The 21,231-nt window shown below is 35.6% G+C and overlaps 1 protein-coding gene across 4 annotated transcripts in view; it reads right to left on the reverse strand.

Moving 5' to 3' along the window:
* The window catches only part of LOC311582242 (cytochrome P450 2C37-like), a gene marked incomplete at its 5' end in the record, with an annotated part of 93,218 nt that overhangs the window by 23,655 nt on the left and 48,332 nt on the right, over positions 1–21,231 (reverse strand). For 2 of the 4 annotated variants that reach the window (XR_014774045.1, XM_084755185.1), the window contains 5 exons: positions 8,348–8,524; positions 10,458–10,618; positions 13,872–14,021; positions 14,198–14,360; positions 15,720–15,887. Coding sequence is in view for 3 of the 4 variants with exons in the window: in XM_084755185.1 (XP_084611311.1) it covers positions 8,348–8,524; positions 10,458–10,618; positions 13,872–14,021; positions 14,198–14,360; positions 15,720–15,887 (819 nt within the window). Of the gene's footprint in view, positions 1–8,347; positions 8,525–10,457; positions 10,619–13,871; positions 14,022–14,197; positions 14,361–15,719; positions 15,888–21,231 lie in introns of those variants that run through there. The other 2 variants (XM_084755186.1, XM_084755187.1) reach the window with 2 other exon arrangements.

Here is a 21,231-nt window from a genome sequence, read left to right on the forward strand (position 1 = left end):
CACCACAGATTAAAGCTGAATTTCAAAAACAACAGAAACAATAAAAACCTCATTGCAAAACTTGAAAAACACTGATATGCTAGATAAATACCACTTCCCAAAGTTAAAGCAAGATCAGATAAAGAGGTTAAATAGACCTATGACCTCTAGTGAAATATAAGCAATCATTAAAAATCTCCTAACCAAAATAAAAACTCAGGCCAGATTATTTTAGTGCAGAATTCCACCAGACTTCCAAAGAAGAGCTAGTGCTTATACTCTCCAAATTGTCCCATAAAATATAAACAGAAGGAACATTTCCAAATTCATTTTATGAGGCCAAAATCACCCTGTCACCCAAACCTCACAAAAATTCAACAAAGAAAGAGAATTATAGACCAATTTTCTTTATGAACATAGATGCAAAAATACCCAACAAAATACTTGCAAACCAAATCCAAGAGCACATTGAAAATATTATCCACCACAATCAACAGATTCATCCCAGAAATGCAGAGATGATTCAATATATGAAAATAAGTCAAAGAAATCACCATATCAACAAACTGAAAAAATAAAACCATGTGATCACCTCATTAGATGCTGAAAAGCCTTTGACAAAACCCAACACCTGTTCACAATAAAAGTCTTGGAGAAAGTAGGTATAAACGGAACAAACCTAGACCTAAAAGAAGCAATTTCCAGAAAACCTATAGCCAAAATAAAATTAAGTTGACAGACCCTAAAGCAATCAAGAATAAGGGAAAGTTGTCCACTTTTTCCATATCTTTTCAATATATTACTTCAATTTCTAGCTAGAGCAATAAAATAACTAAAGTAAATCAAGGGAATACAAATTGGAATAGAAGATGTCAAAGTATCATTATTTGCAGATAATATGAGAGAATATAGGCAACCCCCAAAAATCTATGAGGGAACTCCTACAACTGGCACACACCATTAGTGAAGTAGTAATGTGACTGGATACGAGATTAATTCAAAAATAACAGTAGCCCTCCAATGTACTAATGATAGATGGGCTGAGAAAGAAATTATGCAAACAAAAGCATTCAAAATATCCATAAACAACATAAAATATTGTGGTGATAACCCCAATGAAACAAGTGAAAGACTTGTGTGTGGAAAACTTCAAGTCTTTGTAGAAAGAAATTGAAAAATACATTAGAAGATGGAAAGATCTCCCATATTCATGGATCAGTAGTATTAACATAGTAAAAGTGTAAAAATGGCCATCATACCAAAATAAATATACAGATTCAATGAAATCCTCACCAGAATTTAAATTCAATTATTTACAGGAATTAGAAGAATAATTACTAAAGCTATATGGAAAAACAAAAACCCCCAAACATCTAAAACAGTCATGTACAATAAAAAAACTTTTCAGAGGTATCACCATCCTTGAGTTCTATACTAGAAAGCTATAGAAATAAAAACTGCATAGTTTTTGCATAACAAGAGAAATGTTAATCAGTGGAATCAAACTGAAGATCCAGATATAAGTCCACATAACTATGGACATCTGATTTTTTTTTTAATGAAAAGGCTAGAATTATACAATGGAAAAGAGAAAGTATCTTCAACAGATAGTGCTGGCATAACTGTATATCTGCATGTAGAAGAATAAAAATAGAGCCATATATATCATCATGCACAAAACTCAACTCCAAGTGGATTAAAAACATTAACTTAAAACCAGATATACTAAATCTAATTGAAGAGAAAGTTGGGAAGAGCCTTAAACTCATTAGTACAGGAGCAAACTTCCTAAACAGAGCAACACCATCTCAGGAACTAAGATTAACAATTAATAAATGGCATGTCATGAACCTGAAATGTTTCTGTAAGGCAAAAGACACTGTCAACAAGATAAAATGGCAGGCCCAGAGATGCTTAGTAACAAGGAGGGTTTGGGGGGTACACAGGGATCTCCCTGGAAGGGGAAATAGAACATATATTGGAGGTGGATAAGTTGAAGGTAGGAAAGAAACAGAAGTGATCAGGTGAGAAGATGGAGGGAAAGAGTATTGGGAGACACAACTGGAATTGGGAGGCATTTGGGGGTAGATAGAAACCTAATACAGTGGAAACTCCCAGGAATCTACAAGGGTGACCTAGCTAAGACTCCTAGTAAAGGATGATATAGAGCCTGAATTGGCCATCTCTGTAACTGCTTATGACTTCCAGTAGAGGGCTTGGGACACTAACCCTGCCCCAAATCCTTTGAGCTACAATTTTCCCTGACTATGGGATGTATTGTGATCCCATGAAGTTGGCACAGAAATTGTGGGGGTATCCAACCAATAAATGACCCATCTTGAGACCCATGCCACAAGAGAGAGCCCACCCTGATAATGCCTGGAGAGCCAGCAACCAGAAGCTGGATTCTTGAGAGACCTAGAATAGAACCAAACACGACTGGGGAAAAAGTCAATTAAATGGTCCCTAGTGATGCAAGCTATACTTGAAGACAGGAACCTCACACAATTGAAGCCAACAGAGAGGCTTCATCCAGCAAATGATGGGAAAAATGTAGAGTCCCAGAGCAAAACATTAGTCAGAGTCCAGGGGATCCTGCCAAAGAGTAAGAGGAATGATTTTAAGAGCCAGAGGAGTCATGGACACCAGAAGAAAATTCACAGAATCAACTAACCTGGCCTGGTAGGGACTCATAGAGACTGGTCCAACAATCAGGGAGCCGGTGTGAGTCTTATTTAAACCCTCTGCATATATGCTATGTTGTTATGGTTGTATATGTTGGTCTTATTGAGAGACTCCTAACAGTAAAAGCAGGAGCATTCACTGACTCTTTTGCCTGCTTTTGGGGCCCTTTTCCTCCCAATGTGTCACCTTGTCCATGAAGGGAGGTGTCTAGTCTTATTGAAACTTGATATGACGTGTTTAGTAAGTATCCCTGAAAGCCCTCCTCTTTTCTAAAAGGAAGTGGATAAGGAGGAGATGTGGGGGAAATGTCTGGGAGGTGAGAATGGAGGGGAAACTGAAGTTATGATTTAATATATGAAAAAGAATACACTTAATCTGAGGAAATGTCTGTCTTTATTGCTGAGGTATAGCAAAGTGTATCTATCATCATCTCATTTGGAAAGCTACTAACCTGCACTCCTGGTATACTCAGGTAATCAATTTTACTACTTCTCAAGTCTCTGATGGGATTGAAGACCAGATAATTTAGTGTTACAATTAAACTTAGTTATTTAGGGGTTAAGATGTTTTTAGGTCTAGATAGATGATTTAAGTTGATAATAATAAGGTACGATAGAAATTGATTTACATTCAGAGTTTCAGACACACCAAGATAGGAAAGATGTTTTCTTCAAGGTTGCCAAATACAAATAGCCAAAACACTAAGAATGTTACATTTATATAAGTCCTGATTGTTTCATGGTTCTTCTTGCTGTACGTAGTTTGTTGTATGTGTAATAATATAAATGTATATGTAAAATATTTTTAAGAAAGAATAAATTTAAAAAGTCAGTTATGACATGATCATCATGCTAGTTTTTAAAGAAGAACCCTTAAAGAAATCCAGAAAACTCAGACAAAATACTGTGAGGAAGTGAATAGTGGTAGACTTCATATCCCATTCTCACTAATAGACAGACACTAAACAGAAACTAACTGAAAATCAGATAGAGAATATTCAAATTAAAAAATCAGAAATGAAATGGTCATATAACAACAGGAACAAATTCAAGACCTGAAAATAAATATAAAATCAATTGAAGCACAAAATGTGGAAACCATGAAAGGGAAAAATTTAGGAAATCCAACAGAAACTACAGAGGCAACATTCACCAACAACATACAAGAGATGGAAGATAGACTCTTGAGTGTTGACGAAATGCATACCTTATCAAAGAAATTGTGAAATCTAAAAATTCCTAACAGAAATATGCACAAAATCTATGACAGTATGAAAATACCAAACCTGAAAATAATAAGAATAGAAAAAGAATAGCAGCTCAAATTTTTTTTAAAAAATAAGCATTTCATAGAAGAAAAATTTTTGTAACCCAAAGAAGAAGGTGGCTATAAAGGTAAAAGAAGTAACAAAAAACCAAATATATTGACCCAGAAAAGAAAGTTCCTTTGGCACATAATAATCAAAACTAAATGTAAGGAATTTTTTAAAAGAATATTAAAAGTAGCAAGGGGAAATTCCAGATCAAGTAACATAAAAAGGCCGAGCTATTAGAATTACAACTGGCTTCTCAATGGAGACACTATGCAGAGCATATGAGACCACTGATGCCAGGAAGGAGTACTAAACCCAGTAAAGTATTTTAGTTACCATAGGTGGAGAAATAAAATATCCATGATGTAGTAAAATTTATCCATCATTACAGAAAGTGCTAGAAGGAAAATTCCAACTTAAAGAAGTTAACTACACTACCTATGAAAACATAAGGAATAAATAACCTAGGAATACCACAATCAAAAGAATGAACACACACACACACACACACACACACACACACACACACACACAACCAACACCAAACTACAACAAAATAACAGAAGTCAATAATCAATGATTAGTAATACTCTCAGTATCAATGGTCTCAATTCCCCCAACAAAAAGAGACTAAAAGAATAGATGCAAAAACAAGATCCAGCCTTCTGTTCCATCCAAGAAACACACTTCAACATCAAGAGTAGACAATACCTCAGGGTAAAGGGTTAAGAAAAGATATTTCAAGTAAATGGATCTAAAAGGCAAGTTGGTGTTGCCATTTTAATATATAACAAAATAGACTTACAACCAGAACTGAAAAAATGAAATATAGAAAGACACTATATACTCATCAGAGGAAAATCCACCATGATGACAATTCAATTCTTAACATCTTTGCCCCAAACACAAGAGCAACCAAGTTTACAAAAGAAACACTACAATAGTTTAAGACAGATATTGGCCCTCACATATTGATAGTGGTAGACTTCATATCCCATTCTCACTAATAGATAGATGCTAAACAGAAACTAACTGAAAAGCAGATAGAGAATATTCAAATTAATAAATCAGAAATGAAAATGAGCATATAACAACAGACACTTTGTCAAGGAAATCAAGAAAATCATAATGAAAGCCTTTAAGAAAACTTCTATCCCACCAAATTGGAATATATATAAGAAATGCATAAATTTCTCCACAGGTATCACATACCACATTTAAGTCAAGATCAGATAAAGTATTTAAATAGACCAATAGGCCCTATTGAAATTTTAAAAATTAAGGAAGAAAGAATTTGCTAATAACTATTTTGTCTAATTTTTATGGTCTCAATATTGTTGTGGCTGCTTCATAAATTTCAACGTTTTTATGGACCTCATAGGATAACAGAGACTAGGAACAATGCCATTCACAAAGTTGAGAACATGGTGTGTTATAGGATTGTAATTACGTCTTTAAAGGTTTTACCAAGAGATGATAGATAAAATACATTATTCCCTAAGTAGCAAATTGATAGTACTTTCATAATCTCTATGTGACCTCTAGTATATGTAATATCATATATTTAATATGATTAAAGTAGCTAACCTTCTCTGTACTTATACCTTCTGGACAAAGATACTTATCTCCCATTGTAATTCAGCTTTTTGACATCTTATCTCCACAAATGTTACATTGTTTGTGTCTTAAATTAACCTCAAATTACTCTAAGGTAGTATATTAAAATGAATAATTAAACTACCAAGTGTTGAAATGATTTTGGATAGGCAGTGGTGCAATTGTGGCAGTTATATCCTGTCAGTGACCAACCACTATCTAATCAGATTTAATGACTGTTCAATAATAGGAAAATCATGCCTGATATTGAAAACCTAGCCAACTGCTCTATTGCAGTAATAATTCTGAGGAGAACCTCCTTCCTTGCAATTTCCTCAAACAGTAAATTGTTAATTCTATTATAAATATTTATTCTAGTACCAGCAAAATAATGTAGTCTCACCTCTCTTTAATGATGCTTATTTGCATAGAAAATGGAGATCTTTATAGAAAGCATTAACTAATCAAATTGCAGAGAATGACTGACTGTTGGGTGCCTATCACCAATTTATAAAGCTCAGGGTACATCCTGGAAGAAATATTGTAAGAACCAGATGAACAGGAAGTCTTCTTAATATTGTGTCTTCTAGATATGACAGGGAAACTACACCAATAAAATTCAACAATATGGGAGTGGAAACAAAACCTGAACAATGACAATTTTAATTTAATCTAATTACAAATTAATAAATTTCTAAAATAGCAGTATGAAAATCCAAATAATAAATACCTAATGATATATAGACTGTCTAGATAGAGTCAGTAAGGAAATAAGTACTTTGAGATCAGTAAAAATTATCTAACCTAAGAAACATGTACAGAACATCCATTTCAACAAAGGGATAGTGATTCTTCATTAACAATAAATGTTACCTTTGTCTAATCACAAAAAACTGCATTAAGTTCATATAAGGAGTAAATAAAAATCACATGTAAGGCAAAATAAAAATATCCAAATCTAATAAATTATCTGAGCACAATTCCAATGTAAAAAAATATAGAAATTGGTGATCTAAATGTAATAAAAGAAATAATCACATTTATAATAGTTGGGAAAGTCATAAAACTGCATAATAAAAGACATGATAGCTGTACACACTTAAAACCATTTCTGGAACTAAGTAACCAAAAATAGACAAAAAAGTTCAAAATTGCCTCATGCACAAGCAATGGAAAATGCAATAGTGCTAAAATGGTTACAGTACTTCTCAAAGTAGTCTAGTGAGTCATTTCCATCTGTACTATAAAACTCACATGGGGAAGAAAATCCTCAGCTCAAGTGAAACTGTGGAGAAAGATCTGAATCCACAAACTTAGACACCTACTGCAGACTACAACAATGCAAGCAGCATAGTGTTGGCCACAGACCAGCACCGAGACCTGAAGAGTATTGATGCTCCATTGTGTATAGATGCATACGCAGGCAAAACATCCTTACACATAAAATAAAACCTTCACATTAAAAAGTAAGGACTTTTTGCTGTGAAATTGTGTAGCTCCAGTTGAAATTTTTAGCTGTTTTCTACAAAGGTAAAAATGAAATTACAGTTTGAATCAGAAACACCAGGTAGGGGATATACACACAGTAAATGAACACATGCGATGAAGAAACACGTGCACAGACGTTCATAAATAAAGGCCTCAGAATAGGTAGAACTAAAAGTAACATGAAGATGCATGGATAATGAGTAAGTGCGTTGTGACTCTATGCATGTAAAGGCAGACTTTTTTTTTAAAACAAGAGGCAGTACTAGAACATCCAAGATTTTTTGCAAGTGAAAGAAGATAGAAAATAAAGCCATGAGTACTATGAGCTGGTTTAGATGTCAGTGCACTCTAACAGAAAGACACAGAACAGTGTATAAAGTCAGATATCACACTGACAGTTACTAATAATACCATGGAGTCCAGGTGGTGGTTGTTTAGAAGCTCTGGGACGTCTTGGCTGATGGAGCATTTACAAATTAGAGAGACAGTAGGTTCAGTATTTATGAATGCACTATGTATCACCACAGTGTGCACGGAATATGATGGCTGGTATCATATGCAAATTTTATCCCTAATTTTCAAATGGCACAACAACCTAAAATGATTTGTGTAATTAAGTGTAATCTCCGCATGAATCACCATTGACCTCGTGCAGAAATTGACGAGCATATTCTAAAAGTTATAAGTAAAATTAAATGATCCAGAGTGATAATGAAGTCTGATAAAAGACAAAAACTTGTAAAGCTGACGGATTCAATTTTATATACTCAATTAAGTCTTTACACTTCTGTCCACCTGCTGTTTCCCAGGATATGTCTCACCCTACATCAGAGGTCCTTTTGAAACCACTTGTGGTATCTGTCAACAGAATATGTCCAGTTCTGTTTTATCTATAGTACATGTAAGTGATCCTCACACCAGCTGCTGATGATAATAATGTTCATATTAAACCAAGAAAGGTTATGATTTATGACTGCAGCAGAATTTGTTTCTTGTTATCTCTCCTTTGTGCTGTCTTTCTCCTCTGCTAGTTTCATCTTTCCTTTGTTGTTGTTGTTGTTGTTGTTGTTGTTGTTGTTGTTGTTTTAATTTAAATAACAAGGATGATGTGGTCTAATTACCAAATTCATTTTTTTCTTTCATGCATACTCACATAATAGACATTACATCATTTTGAAAATGAGACTGGCCTGGTCTTTAAACATCACTGGCAAAATGTAAGTACAAAATAAACTATACAATGCTTAACCAAGTTAGTAAGTGTATACATTTCTATGAGCATTTTACCTGCCTTCCTTTAATTAGGTAATAATCAATGAAGTCCTGAGGATTCGAAACATCCAATGATTCTTCATGTTGTTTTATTTTCTCCAAAAGGTAATTTGTAATACAAGCATAGTTTTTAAAAAATGTATTATGACTTCCTGGACAATAATCAAGCAGAGATGGAAATGTATTGCAAACCTAAAGGAAATACAATAATTTGCTAAATGAATATGCTGCAATGAAGTAATTAAGGTACGTTTATAATATATCAAAGATGGATTTGCATTTAACTAGACGTGAGTTAAATTCATCTTAAGGGGTGATTTATATACATGTATAGTAAATCTCTATTCCAATACAGAGGTTTGAGAGAGTATTTCCTGCTCAGTCGATCAAAGACCATAGTATAATTTCTACATTCATGAATCTTTTTAGGTAAGGCATGTCATCTCATTGATTGTTCATATAAACTCAGTTCTTCAAATTCGAAATCCCATGTAATATTAATTACTCGCACTCACACTTTTTTCTTTTAATGAAAATAGATTCTCTTCTTATATAATATATCCTAATTATAGCATTTCCTCCCTTTACTTCTCCCAGTTTCATCCCTCCTCCCATCCAGATCCATTTCTTTTCTGGCCCTAATTAGAAAAGAAAAAGATTATAAGAGATAAAAAACCAAACATGACAAAATGAAATATAATAAGGTGAAGCAAAAACTGTCATATCAAAGTTGGACATGGCAAGCCATGGGGGGGGGGAGAAAGAGTCCCAATAGCAGGCAAAAAAAAAGTAAGAGTCACAATCCTTCTCAGTTAAGAGTCCCATAAAAATACTTAACTAATTATCTATAATACATATACAGCTGGACTGGTGCAGACCTATGTAGCCCTGTGCTGGCTGTTTCGGTGCCTGGGAGCCCATATGCACCTTGTTTAGTTGACCCAGAAGGCTTTATTCTTCTGGTGTCCTCCATTCCATCTGGTTCTTACAACCATTCTTCCTGCTCTTCTGTGGGATTCCCTGAGCTCTGAGGGGGGAGGGATTTGGTGAGGCCTCCAATATGGACTCTCTCTTTCTCATTAACATAGTGTTTGGCTGTGGGCCTATGCATCTGTTCACATCTGCTGCCGGAGGAAGTCTCTCTGATGATGACTAAGGCACTAATCTATGCACACTCGCACTTTTAGGTAACAACAGAAGTTAAGATAGTTGGGTTAACAGATTTACAGGTGTAATCTAGTGTCTGAAGTTTTTCTTTCTGACACAAAAAAGAGCATTTAGAAGTGGGTGAGGCTCAAAAAGGCCTTGAAGCCAATCGCACATCACCCCTTAGGGGTCCTATATGATGAGACAATTATTCTTTAAGCAGCATGGAGGAGATGCCAGTTCAACACAGGGAATGCCATAAGGAGTTTCACCTTGTCATTTCTTTTTAATATTCTTTCAACTAGGATCTGAGCTCATGCATCAAACTGCTGGATCTACTCAATGATTTTTTTTTTGGAGTCTTATTGCAACACATATCCTTTCTCCTATAAGAGAATATTCTTTCTATATTAAGATATACCTGGCTAATAATTTGATGAAAATGAGTTAATTGCTGAAATGTAGGTATGAAATTTGAATAGTTAAAAGAATATCCTACAATTGATTGGCCAATTTCTAGAAATAAATATAGTATATTTTGAAAAGGGCTCCACAGATGTCAGTGGTGAAATTAGTGTATAGTGAGCCATCAGGCTTGAGCCACTCACCCTTGTGTTTTGGTCTTTGAATAGCAAAAGTTTTGATTTTTTGGTTCATTATGTTTGGTTTGGGTTTGCTTGTTTGTGTGTGTGTGGTTGGTTTTTTTTTTTTTTTTTTTTGAGACAGGGTTTCTCTATGTATCTTTGGCTATCCTGGACTCACTTTGTAGACCAGGCTGGCCTTGAGTTCACAGGGATCCATCTGCCTCTGCCTCCCTGAGTGCTTAGATTATATGTGTGTGCCACCACGCCATGCTATAGGAAATGGTTTGGACCTCCAATCCAGGTAGTCTTTCCATAATATGTTAGTCAGAACTATATCTGACCACCTCACTACTTGACCCACATGTGTTCTCAGAGGGAAAGAATCTTGGCTTCACCTGCAACCAGGGGGAGCTCAGGATCTTCGTGTTCTCATTCAGTTTTTCCATCAAGTTAAGAAAATCCTGCTCTTTATAATCAAAACGATTCTGGAAAATAATGGAGCAGATGACATTGCAAGGAGCACAGCCCAGGATGAAGGTGGGATCACAGGGTGAGCCTAAAGAGTTGGAATTAATTGTAAAATTCAATTAACATATATAAAGAAGAAAATTTGCCCTAGTTAATGGATAAAGGTACTTTAGACTTATTAAGTAGTATCTTAATTATGAACTTTTTAACATCCAAATATTCATGTGTTAAAGAATCAGAAATCACATTGACCTGTTTTGGCCTTCATTCTCATTAGGTAGGTTAAAGCAGATCACATCTGTTCTACTGACTAACACACTTTTTTCACCATTGCATGCAATATATAGAACAAAGCCAACATCTGTCTTCAAATCTAATGGCTGTATAGAACTGAGAAGGCATATAATATTGGAGTCCTGGAATTTTGCTTCATAATGAATAATTGAAATTTTCATGTATTTTTCCATGAAGTAGAGATAAAAGTCAATATTATAGTTAAGCTCAAGAAGGAATAAAATGAAAAGCAGGATATATCACGGTTATATGGGAAGAAAGGTAATATTAACAGTGGTCAGTACATGTACTGCTTCCATAACTACATAAGAGAGTCCTCATTAAAATAAATATCATAGATGGTGAAAATGAATAAAGAATAAATAAGGGCTTTCTTTCATATTCATATTTAAAACAATGAATTTTGTTCCTTTAGAAATAAACATTTCATGTGAATATGGATAGTGAGTAAAAGCCAGCCTGCATAGTAATTGGAAACAATAGGAGACAGTAGGTGAAAAAGGACACGAGAGTGAGAAAGGGAAGTGTAGATGACATACTATTATAAAAAACTTCTTTATGATCTCATACTATACCTGATGAAGTTTCAAAAATAACATTTACTTACAAGTAGTGAATACTCATTATGGCCCAAATCACATTTAATGTATTTGAACAAATCTGACTTTTGTGGCTATTTTCTACATTGTCATTACTGAGCTCTTATATGGCAAAAAATATTCACAATCTGTATATTACATTGATCACATTAATTGATTTTACAAGGAAGAAAAAAAAGTAATTGGCTTCTATGTAGGTTTGATTTTGTCAAGTTGACACAAATACAGTTAGCTCAAATTAAAACTCCATTGAATAAGTGCCTCTATTAAACTATTCTGTGAACATGTCTCTGTGATTATTTCTTCATTGCAGATTGATATGGGAAGGCTCAGCCTTCTATGGACAATGCCACTCCTGGGCAAGCGGACCTGAGCTGCAGAAGAAAAGAAGCTGAGAAATGCAGGTGGAGCAGGTCACTGAGCTGCACTCCTCCATGGTTTCAGCTCCAGTTCCTTCCTCCAGGTTTCTGCCTTGACTCCCTGCACTGCCTTCATTCAAAAATGAGCTATAACCTATAAGCCAAATGAACTCAATATCAAACGTTGTAGTCAGTGTTTTATGACTAAAACAGAAAGTAATCTAGGAGAAAATGTTTCTTTCTTTTTCTTTTCGTCTCATAGTAAAATTGCTATGATCAATGAATCAACATTGTTTATTACTATGATCTAGAAATCAATATTGTTTATGTGCCAGATGATGTTAATTTTATGTTTGTAGACACACATAAGGACCACAATAAATAACAATGTTATATGAGTGAACAAAAGGAACTCCTGAGTTTTCTGCTGCTATACCAAGTTACGTGAGTTAACAATGTTAGACATGTGAACAGAAGGACCTTCTTGAGCTGCCTATGCTATAGACCAAATGTAACATATTAAAATATTCAACTATCACAAAATGTACTGTTTTAGTATGAAAATGAAGGGTGAGTCTTTGAGATTGTTACTCTATGTGTACATGCCATTGACATGTAAAATCAGTCTTTTATTGTATTTGGAAAAAAATTTAAAGACAAAGCCATTTAAACTGAAGGAAATAATAAATTTTTTTATTATAAACACTTATTAGGTGAGTAGCATTTGTGTTGTTAACAAAGCAACACACATCAACTTTCTAACACAAGAATTACATTTAAAGATATTTTTATTACTCTAGACATTCTCTGACAAGACAAGTTAACTTCAGGTAACACACAGCCTGCCTCAAAGAAGAAGATGAGCATCAAAGAACCTCCTTTTGGAGTTGGTTTCAAATGTGACAAAAGATCCCCTGGAAAAAATGACCTCATTTCTGCCACAGACAGAATTCTGCCTAAAAATGAGCAAGTTTAGATGCAGGCAGAGTCAACAGCCAAACTCTGCCAAGACAGGGTAAGCATGTCCTCAGTAGTTCCTGCCTCGCAAATATGTCTGTCAGATATATTGGGACAGAAGGCTGAAGATGAGGCTCCAACATCATAGAGTGTTGGGTGACTGTTCACACAGTAAACTGTCTCAGTCAATTTTTTTCATTTTGGAAGCTGCTAACCCACACTCCAGGTTCACCCAGGTATTTAATTTTTATCCTTTCTCAAGTCTCTGATAGTTTTGAAGACCAAATAGTTTAGTCTTTCAATTAAGCTTTGTAGGTTAGGGATTAAGATGTTTTTAGATCAAGATATATGTTTTAAGTTAATAGAGATGAGATATGATAGATATGTATCTCCATTCAGAAATTTAGACCCAACAAGATAGGAAAGCTGTTTAAGTTTGCCAAATACAAATGGCCAAATCACTATGAATGTAACATTTATAGAATTTCTGATGGACTCATGGTTCTTCCTGCTGTTTGTAGTTTATTTTACTCATGCATAATGATATAAATGTATATGTTAAAAAAGAAACATAATAAAAATATTTTTTTAAAAAGGATCAGTAAATGTGAGCATGATATGCAAAACCAAGATGTGTCTGGAAATGTTAGTGAGGCAATGAAAACATTTATAGTTTAACTAAATAGAACACTTCATTAGTTTCTCTGTGTGCCTAAATTTTGCAAATTGTGTTGAAACATGTGTCTTAGTAAAATGTACACCCAGTTGAGAAATAAAAGCCATATATCACATTGCTGTTCAAAAACAACTAGAGCATGATTCAGGAAACACTCTGAGACACATGAGTGAAGCAGGGCAGATCAATGGTGCCTCTTCCTCCAAATAACTATATCCTCTGGTTTAGACTCTTTCAATGTACACAGTGCCATTGTCACCATTATCATTGACCATTATTACCTGGTAAGGTGATGTGCAATAGAAGTAATGGTTCCATAAAACAGTAAAATTAAAATAAGACCTATACTTATGGCATCTGATGGAGAAAAAAGATCTTTGAACAGAACAAGAGCAATGACTCATACATTCATGCACAGACCAAGGTGTAAAAGTCAGATTATAAATCTGCATTTACCATTGGTTTTCTTCAGTTCCTTCACAAGACACTGTGCTTCCTCTTGAACACAGCCCTCAATGCTCCTTTTTCCCATGCCCAATTTCCGCAGGGTCATGAGTGAGAAGCGCCTTGTGTCTTTCCATACATCTCCATTGCTAAATACAATGCCTAAAAGAAAATGGGAACAGACATTGAAAAGTAGGTCCTAGAGGAAGAAGAAGGAGCTGACTGGTGAGAGCCATAGTGTCCCAACCTGTGCCTGAGGATAAGGCATGGCTGCTGCATCCTCCAGTTCAGTATGCACACTGACTGCCCAGCACACACATAAGCATGTGCACACTTACCTAGGCCTTTAACAACTTTATCAACAACTGGGTAACTTCCTCTTCCAGAAAACTCCTCTGCATGATCAACCAGAGCTTCCTTCACTGCATCATAGCCATGTAACACCACAGTGGGCTGCCTGCCCAAATACAGAGTGAACACAGGGCCATAGGCTTTAGAGAGCTAGAAATAAAATAGAAAACACTAATATTACTAAAATATGTCCCTTAGTTTTCATAAAGCCAACTTTATCTAGACAAGTATTATTGTTGTTATTGTTTTTGTTATTGCTTTTATTGTTGATTTTAATTTTTTGCAGGAAAACCCAGCTTGAGGTCTGTATATACCTAACATTAACTGTGATCATCACTTATGGATAACCTAAGATCCTACTTATGGTGTGTCAAGCAACTGCCCAAGCAGTTGACACACGGGTGAGAGTGAATGACACTAAGACAGTCAGCAGGTCTGTTGGTCTTATGAATTCACTAACTACAATAAGAGAACCCCACACTCATTTCAAGGATCCTATTGCAAATGAATGGAGACTCAAAACCAACACTCCTCTTACTCATTGTTTGATGCTTGAGCAAGTTGTCACCATTCTCATGCTCACTCTGCACTGAAATAAACATCTATAGTCAAATGACTGCTGTAGGATCAACTGTGAAACTCTCACTGTGGGAAACTGGCTAGCCCTATGATGAACAACAGACATCTAACCTCTTAGGTCACAACACTGTTCCTATCCAGTTTTCATAAACTGTTATAAAAAAAAAACACAAAGTGGGCCTAATAGAACCTGTACCACAGCACGTAGTTTCTGAGGGAGAAATAGATTCCTTCAATGCAAGCTCCAGTCACAGGCTTTGTATGGATTGGAAGTAATTTGGAAACCACCAAATATGCTCAGACACACTGTTTATGTCTTTAATTTCCTGTGTGAGCCCATACCCTTAGGTGTTTACTTCGAATCTGGGACCAGGTAGATCTTCAGAGTCCAGCTCAATGACTAAGGTCGATAAAGATGCATGTCTAAAATTCTAACTTGGTAACCTGCTGTCCCCCTCAGGAACAGTCATAGGGGAAGGGAGTAAGGGGAAAATGGGAGGGAGGGAAGAATGGGAGGATACAAGGGAGGGGATAACCATTGAGATGTAACAAGAATAAATTAATAAAATAAATAAATAAATAAATAAATAAAATGAAAAAATTCTAACTTATTGACAAACTATTCCTCAATTTTAGCAACCAAATATAATTGAAAATAATTGTCAAAGGAAGATGTAGAGAAGCACACAGAAATTTGGAATTCTATAATTGTATTCTAAAGGGCTACAACTTAAATTTTCTTCAGTCTGAATTGTTGCTCCTTGTGTAGTTCCTGACCAGGACAAGAAACAGCAGACAGAAGAGACACAAAACTTTACAGGAGGTTCAGACTTTGTGATCATTTTTTAAAATATTGTCTCCAGAATTTCATTGAAAACATTACTTATACCCCACTTTGAAAAGTGCTAGAGCAGCATAAAGCATACTTACATTGGTTAAGGATTGGCAGAGGTCCTTCACATCTATCTGGAGGATGTTGCCAATAATTGGGAGAGGAGTAGGTCCAGGAGGGAGCTTCCCTATCCCAGAGCTCTGTCTCCAGAGTGAGAAGAGAAGCAAACAGAAGAGACTGAGCACCAGGACCAGGGCTGGATCCATGAAGACCCTTCTTACTCACAGAGCTGTGATCAAGCATCAAGGAGCTTTTATAATGAAGCTGCAGAATCAACATGTTGGTCTTTGGGACACTGTTGACTAATTCAGTAGACACTGTTTATGATCCAGGTAGACTTTGTCCTAGTGATGTGACAAAACAAATTCTTTGTCAGGTTCCCATTAGGTATTTTAGCTCAATTTTTATTAGATAGTGACCAAATATTTCTGATAAGAATAAGAGACATATTTTGAATATCCAGCTACTCTTTAAAAATATATCAATTAATATTTTAAAATCATTTAAGTTTCTGAGATTACATTATAACCACAGCATTTTCCTCTTTCTTTTCCTTGTCCAACTCTCCATATGAGTGTACATGTGTGTACAAATATATATCAAATATAAGAATATATATTCTTGATGTCTCAAATTTATGGCCTCATTTTTCACTAATTGTTATTATATACATACTTGAATATGCATATATTCCTAAAGACATAAATGCAGCTTGCTAAATCTGTATAATGTTGATTCAGGGCTGACCATTAAGTATTGTATAATAAATTGGTGTACACTCTGCAAGATAACTATTTTTTCCTCTGTCAGCATTTTTCCCAGCATGTAGGCCTTTGTGTAAATTTCAGACCTCTTGAGCTTTTCTGCTCTGATGTGAGTTTTTCTATTAATATTGACAAAATGTTACACCAATTTAGGTAGTCAAGTGCTATTTTATGGGTGGAGCTGATGACATTGCTAGGAGACACATTCACTTAAGTTATTTGTTTCCTTGTTTGTTATGAATGAATTTTCCTCAAAATTCTCAATTCTCAGTTAATTATCCATGCAGAAATTTGTTTTATGAATATTTTGTGTGTCCTATTAAGTACATTTCTTTTTAATAAAGTGTCATCATGTAACTCAGTCTGGCCTTTAATTAACAACTCTTCTTCTATTTTGTCCATTGAGCTAGAAAATATCAGCACACAGCACCATACCCATGTTTAATTGTGTATTTAAAATGTTTCTACACTATACAAAATTTTAGATATATGTTTTTAATGATGAAAGCCTTACAACTCCATGTTTTGATATATACCACTAAGGACAAAACACCTAATGTCAGTCACACATATTGAATCAGAACACATTGACTTGTTACTTAGAGAAAGACACATAGCTTTTAGCATTGTGGTACTAAAATGTAGAAGATCCAGGCTATTGGTTTTGGTTTTGTCTTCTTTTTTCTACTAGCAACAGTGTGATAGAATTGCCAGCATCTCACAGTTCATAGCTGGACAAGCAGAATCAATGTGATTATCTCCTAGTTACAGTTACTTCTTCTACCTTTAATCACAGCTTTTCAATGTATTGGGATCCCCATTTCTTCATTTAGAAAGGAGCCTGGTGCTTAATTTCTAGAGTTCTTTATGTATTTTGGATTTTATCCCTTGGTCAGATGGGTGAAGATCTTCTCCCAGTCTGTAGGCTGTCATTTTGTTGTGTTGACAGTGGCTGTTGCTTACAGAATCTTTTCAGTTTCACACGGTCTCATTTATTAATTGTTGGTCTTACAGCCTGTTCTATTCAGAAAGTTGTCTCCTGTGCCAATGAGTTCAAGGCTCTTCCTAACAGATTTAGTGTGTCTAGTTTCATGATAAGATATTAATGTACTTGGACTTTAGTTTTGTGCAGGGTGATAAGTATCTATTTGCCTTTTTCCTCAAGTAGGCATCCAGTGAGACCAGCACCATTTGATGAAAATTCTTTTTCCCATTGTATGGCTTTGGTTTCTTTGTCAAAAATCAAGTTTCCATAAGAGTGTGGATTTAATTTGATTCCACTAGTCCATCTGTCTGTTTCTGTGATAGTACCATGCCATTTTTATTACTATTGTTCTATAGTAAAGCTAGAGATCAGGGATGGAGATACTTCCCAAAAATCTTTTATTGTATAGGATTGTGTTAGCTATTCAGGGATTTTTTTCCAAAGGAAGTTAAGAATTGTTCGTTCAAGTTCTGTAAAGAATTGTGTGGCATTTTGAGGGGAATTGTACCACCAAACCACATGATCCATTTAAAAAACAGGGTACAGAACTAAACAGAGAATTCTTAACAGAGGAATATCGAATGGCTGAAAACACTTAAAGAAATGTTCAACATCCCTAGTAATCAGGGAAATGCAACTCAAAGCAACTCTGAGATTCCATCTTAAACCTCTCAGAATGGCTAAGATCAAAAACTCAAGTGACAGCACCTGCTGGCAAGGATGTGGGGAAAGGGGAGCACTCTTCCATTGCTGGTGGGAGTGCAAACTTGTACAACCACTTTTGAAATAAATCTTGTGCTTTCTCAGACAATTGGGAACACTTCTAACTCAAGACTCAACCACACCACTCCTGGGCATATACCTGAAAGATTCTCCACTAGACAAAAAGGATATTTGCTCAACTATATATATAAAACAGCTTTATTCATCATAGCCAGAATCTAGAAACAACCTAGGTGTCCCTCAACCAAAGAATGGATAAAGAAACTGTGGTACATTTACACAATGGAATACTACTCAGCTATTAAAAACCAGGAAATCTTGAAATTTTCAGGCAAATGGATGGAACTAGAAATGATCATCCTGAGTGACGTAACCGAGACCTAGAAAGACACACTTGGTATATTTATCAAGCGGACATTAGCTTGATAATTACAATAAACAGACTTAAAGAAACTAAATAACAAGGAAAACCCTAGGAAGAATGCTTAATTATCATTCAGAAGGACAAATAGAACAGACACTAGAAGCACTTGGAGAGAAGAAACAGGAAAGGAGCCTACCATAGAGATCCTCTGAAAGACTCCACCCAGCAAAGAATCCAAGTAAATGCTGAGACACAAAGCCAAATTTTGAGTGGAGCATAGGGAGTCTTATGGAAGAATTGGGGAGTAGAGAGAACTGGAGGGGTCAAGAGCTCCACAGGGAGACCAATCAAGCCAACAAATCTGGGTGGAGAAGGGGGTGCTGAGAGAATGATGCACCAACCAAGGACCATGCATGGTCAGGACCTAGACACTCTGCTCAGATGTAGTGTATAGGCAACAAACTCTCCTTGTAGGTCCCATAATATGGAAAGTAAGGACTACTTCTGACATGGACTCTGGTCCCCACACATTAATGACTTACCCCTAGTGGAGCAGCCTTGAAAGATCACAGAAGAAGAGGATACAGGCTGCCCAGATAGGATTTGATAGGCTGTCAGATGTTAGAGATGGAGGGCTCCTCTTCTGAGGACTAGGGGAAGGAGTGATGGGTATGAGTGAGGGATAGTGGGACCCAGAGGTGACAAGGGAGGGTGTTACAATCAGTATATAAACTGAACAAATTAAAAAAGGAAAGAAAAGAAATGAACCTAGCTCAGTATTACCGAACACATGGACAGTATCAAATAGCACTAAGGAACTGTGGCATTGCCTTTATCCTTTTATTCTCTAATTGTTAATCATAAAAGCTGGTGTTCAATAGGAATAATTAATTACTGTCAGAACAGTTGCTATTACTATAATAGAGCATGGGTGCTATGAATATTAAAATATTACTATGAAATGACCAGACTGTGCAAAGCTGAATGGATGGAGACAGTTATCAAAGGAACTTGAATCCAAAAAGAAAGACATTTATTATTTGAGTGCTAATGACATTGATTAGGTAAAGATTCCTTCTGTAAAACTGCCATCAGATTTGCTCTGATTCAACTAATAAGTTACTCTTATATTTCTCGACAGTATTTGAAACTGTCTTCCTTCTTCCTTCCTTCCCTCTTCTTTATTTCCTTCTATCCTTCCATCCTTCCTTTATTTATTTCTCTTTGGTTTTTCAAAACAGGGTTTTTCTGTGTAGCCTTAGGTGTTCTAGAATTCATTCTGTAGACCAGGCTGTCTTCATATTGATCTCAAACAAATCTACGTGTTCCTTCTTCTTTTCAAATGCTGTAATTAAAGTCATGTGATGCCACCACCCAGATAGAAAACTGTCTTCTTAATACTAGATTACATTACATTTTATTTTTCTTGTTCAAAAGGCTGTTGGGTACTTTTATGTGAACTTGGCACAAACTGTAGTATTCTGAGACTAGAAAATCTCAATTGAGAAAATCTTACTAGCAGACTGGGTTATAATCAGAAAAGCTCATATACCATTTTCTTAATTAGTGATCAAGGAGGAATACACAGTGAATTGTGGGTGGAAGTACCCTAGGGTTGGTAATTCTGGGTTATGTAAAAATAAAAAGGCTCAGAAAGCCAGGATGAGCCAGCAAGTAATCAGAATCCCTCCAGGGCCTCTGCATCAGCTACTGTCTGCAGATTCCTGCACTGTTCAGGTTCATGTCCTGACTTCCTTCAATGAGGATGTGTGATATGGAAGTGTAAACCAATTAAGTCTCTTCTTCTCCAACTTGTTTTGGTCATGGTGTTTTATCACAGCAATAATAACCCTAACTAAGACAAAGGGCTTCTGTTAGTTTACACTGTATCATGTATTTATTTCTACTTTCTTTTTTAAATGTTTTCATTATTTTTCTTTTTTACATATACATTTATATTATTACACATATATACAATAAACTACATATTAGTAAGAAAAAACATGAAACAACCAGGAATTATATAAATGTTACATTCATAGTGTTTTGGCTATTTGGGTTTTTTTTTTTTACTAATTTATTCAGATTACATCTCAATTGTTATCCCTTACCTTTTATCCTCACATTCCTCTCTCCCTCCCTCCCTCTTTCACCCTATTTCCCTCCCCTAGGTCTGTGAAAGAAAGGGGCATCCTCTCCCATCATATGGTCACATCTTGGTAGCCTGCTTATCCTTTCTCAGAGTGCCATCATGCCTCCCCACCAAGGTGAAATGGTCAAATATGGGGCACCAGAGCTCATGTCAGAGTCAGTCAGTCCCCACTCACCTGGTAAGTGAAGTCATTCATAGGACATACATTTTGGGCTAGTGTCCAATTACAAGTGAGTATATACCATGTGAGTCTTTCTGGGTCTGGGTTAACTCATTAAGTATGGTCATTTCTAGTACCATCCATTTGTCTGCAAATTTCAGGATTTTTTTTAAGCTGTGTAGTATTCTATAGTATAAATGTACCACAGTTTCTTTATCCAATCTTTGACTGAAGGACATTTAGGTTATTTCCAGGTTCTGGCTATTACAAATAGGGCTGCTATGAGTATGGTTGAGCATATGTCCTTGTTGCATGGTGAAGCATCTTCTGGGTATATTCCAAGGAGTGGAATAGCTGGATCTTGAGGTAGCCCTGTTCCCAATTTTCTGAGAAAGCACCAGA

Source organism: Acomys minous, assembly GCF_964271855.1.
Source record: "Acomys minous genome assembly, chromosome: 2".
Lineage (NCBI taxonomy): Eukaryota > Metazoa > Chordata > Mammalia > Rodentia > Muridae > Acomys > Acomys minous.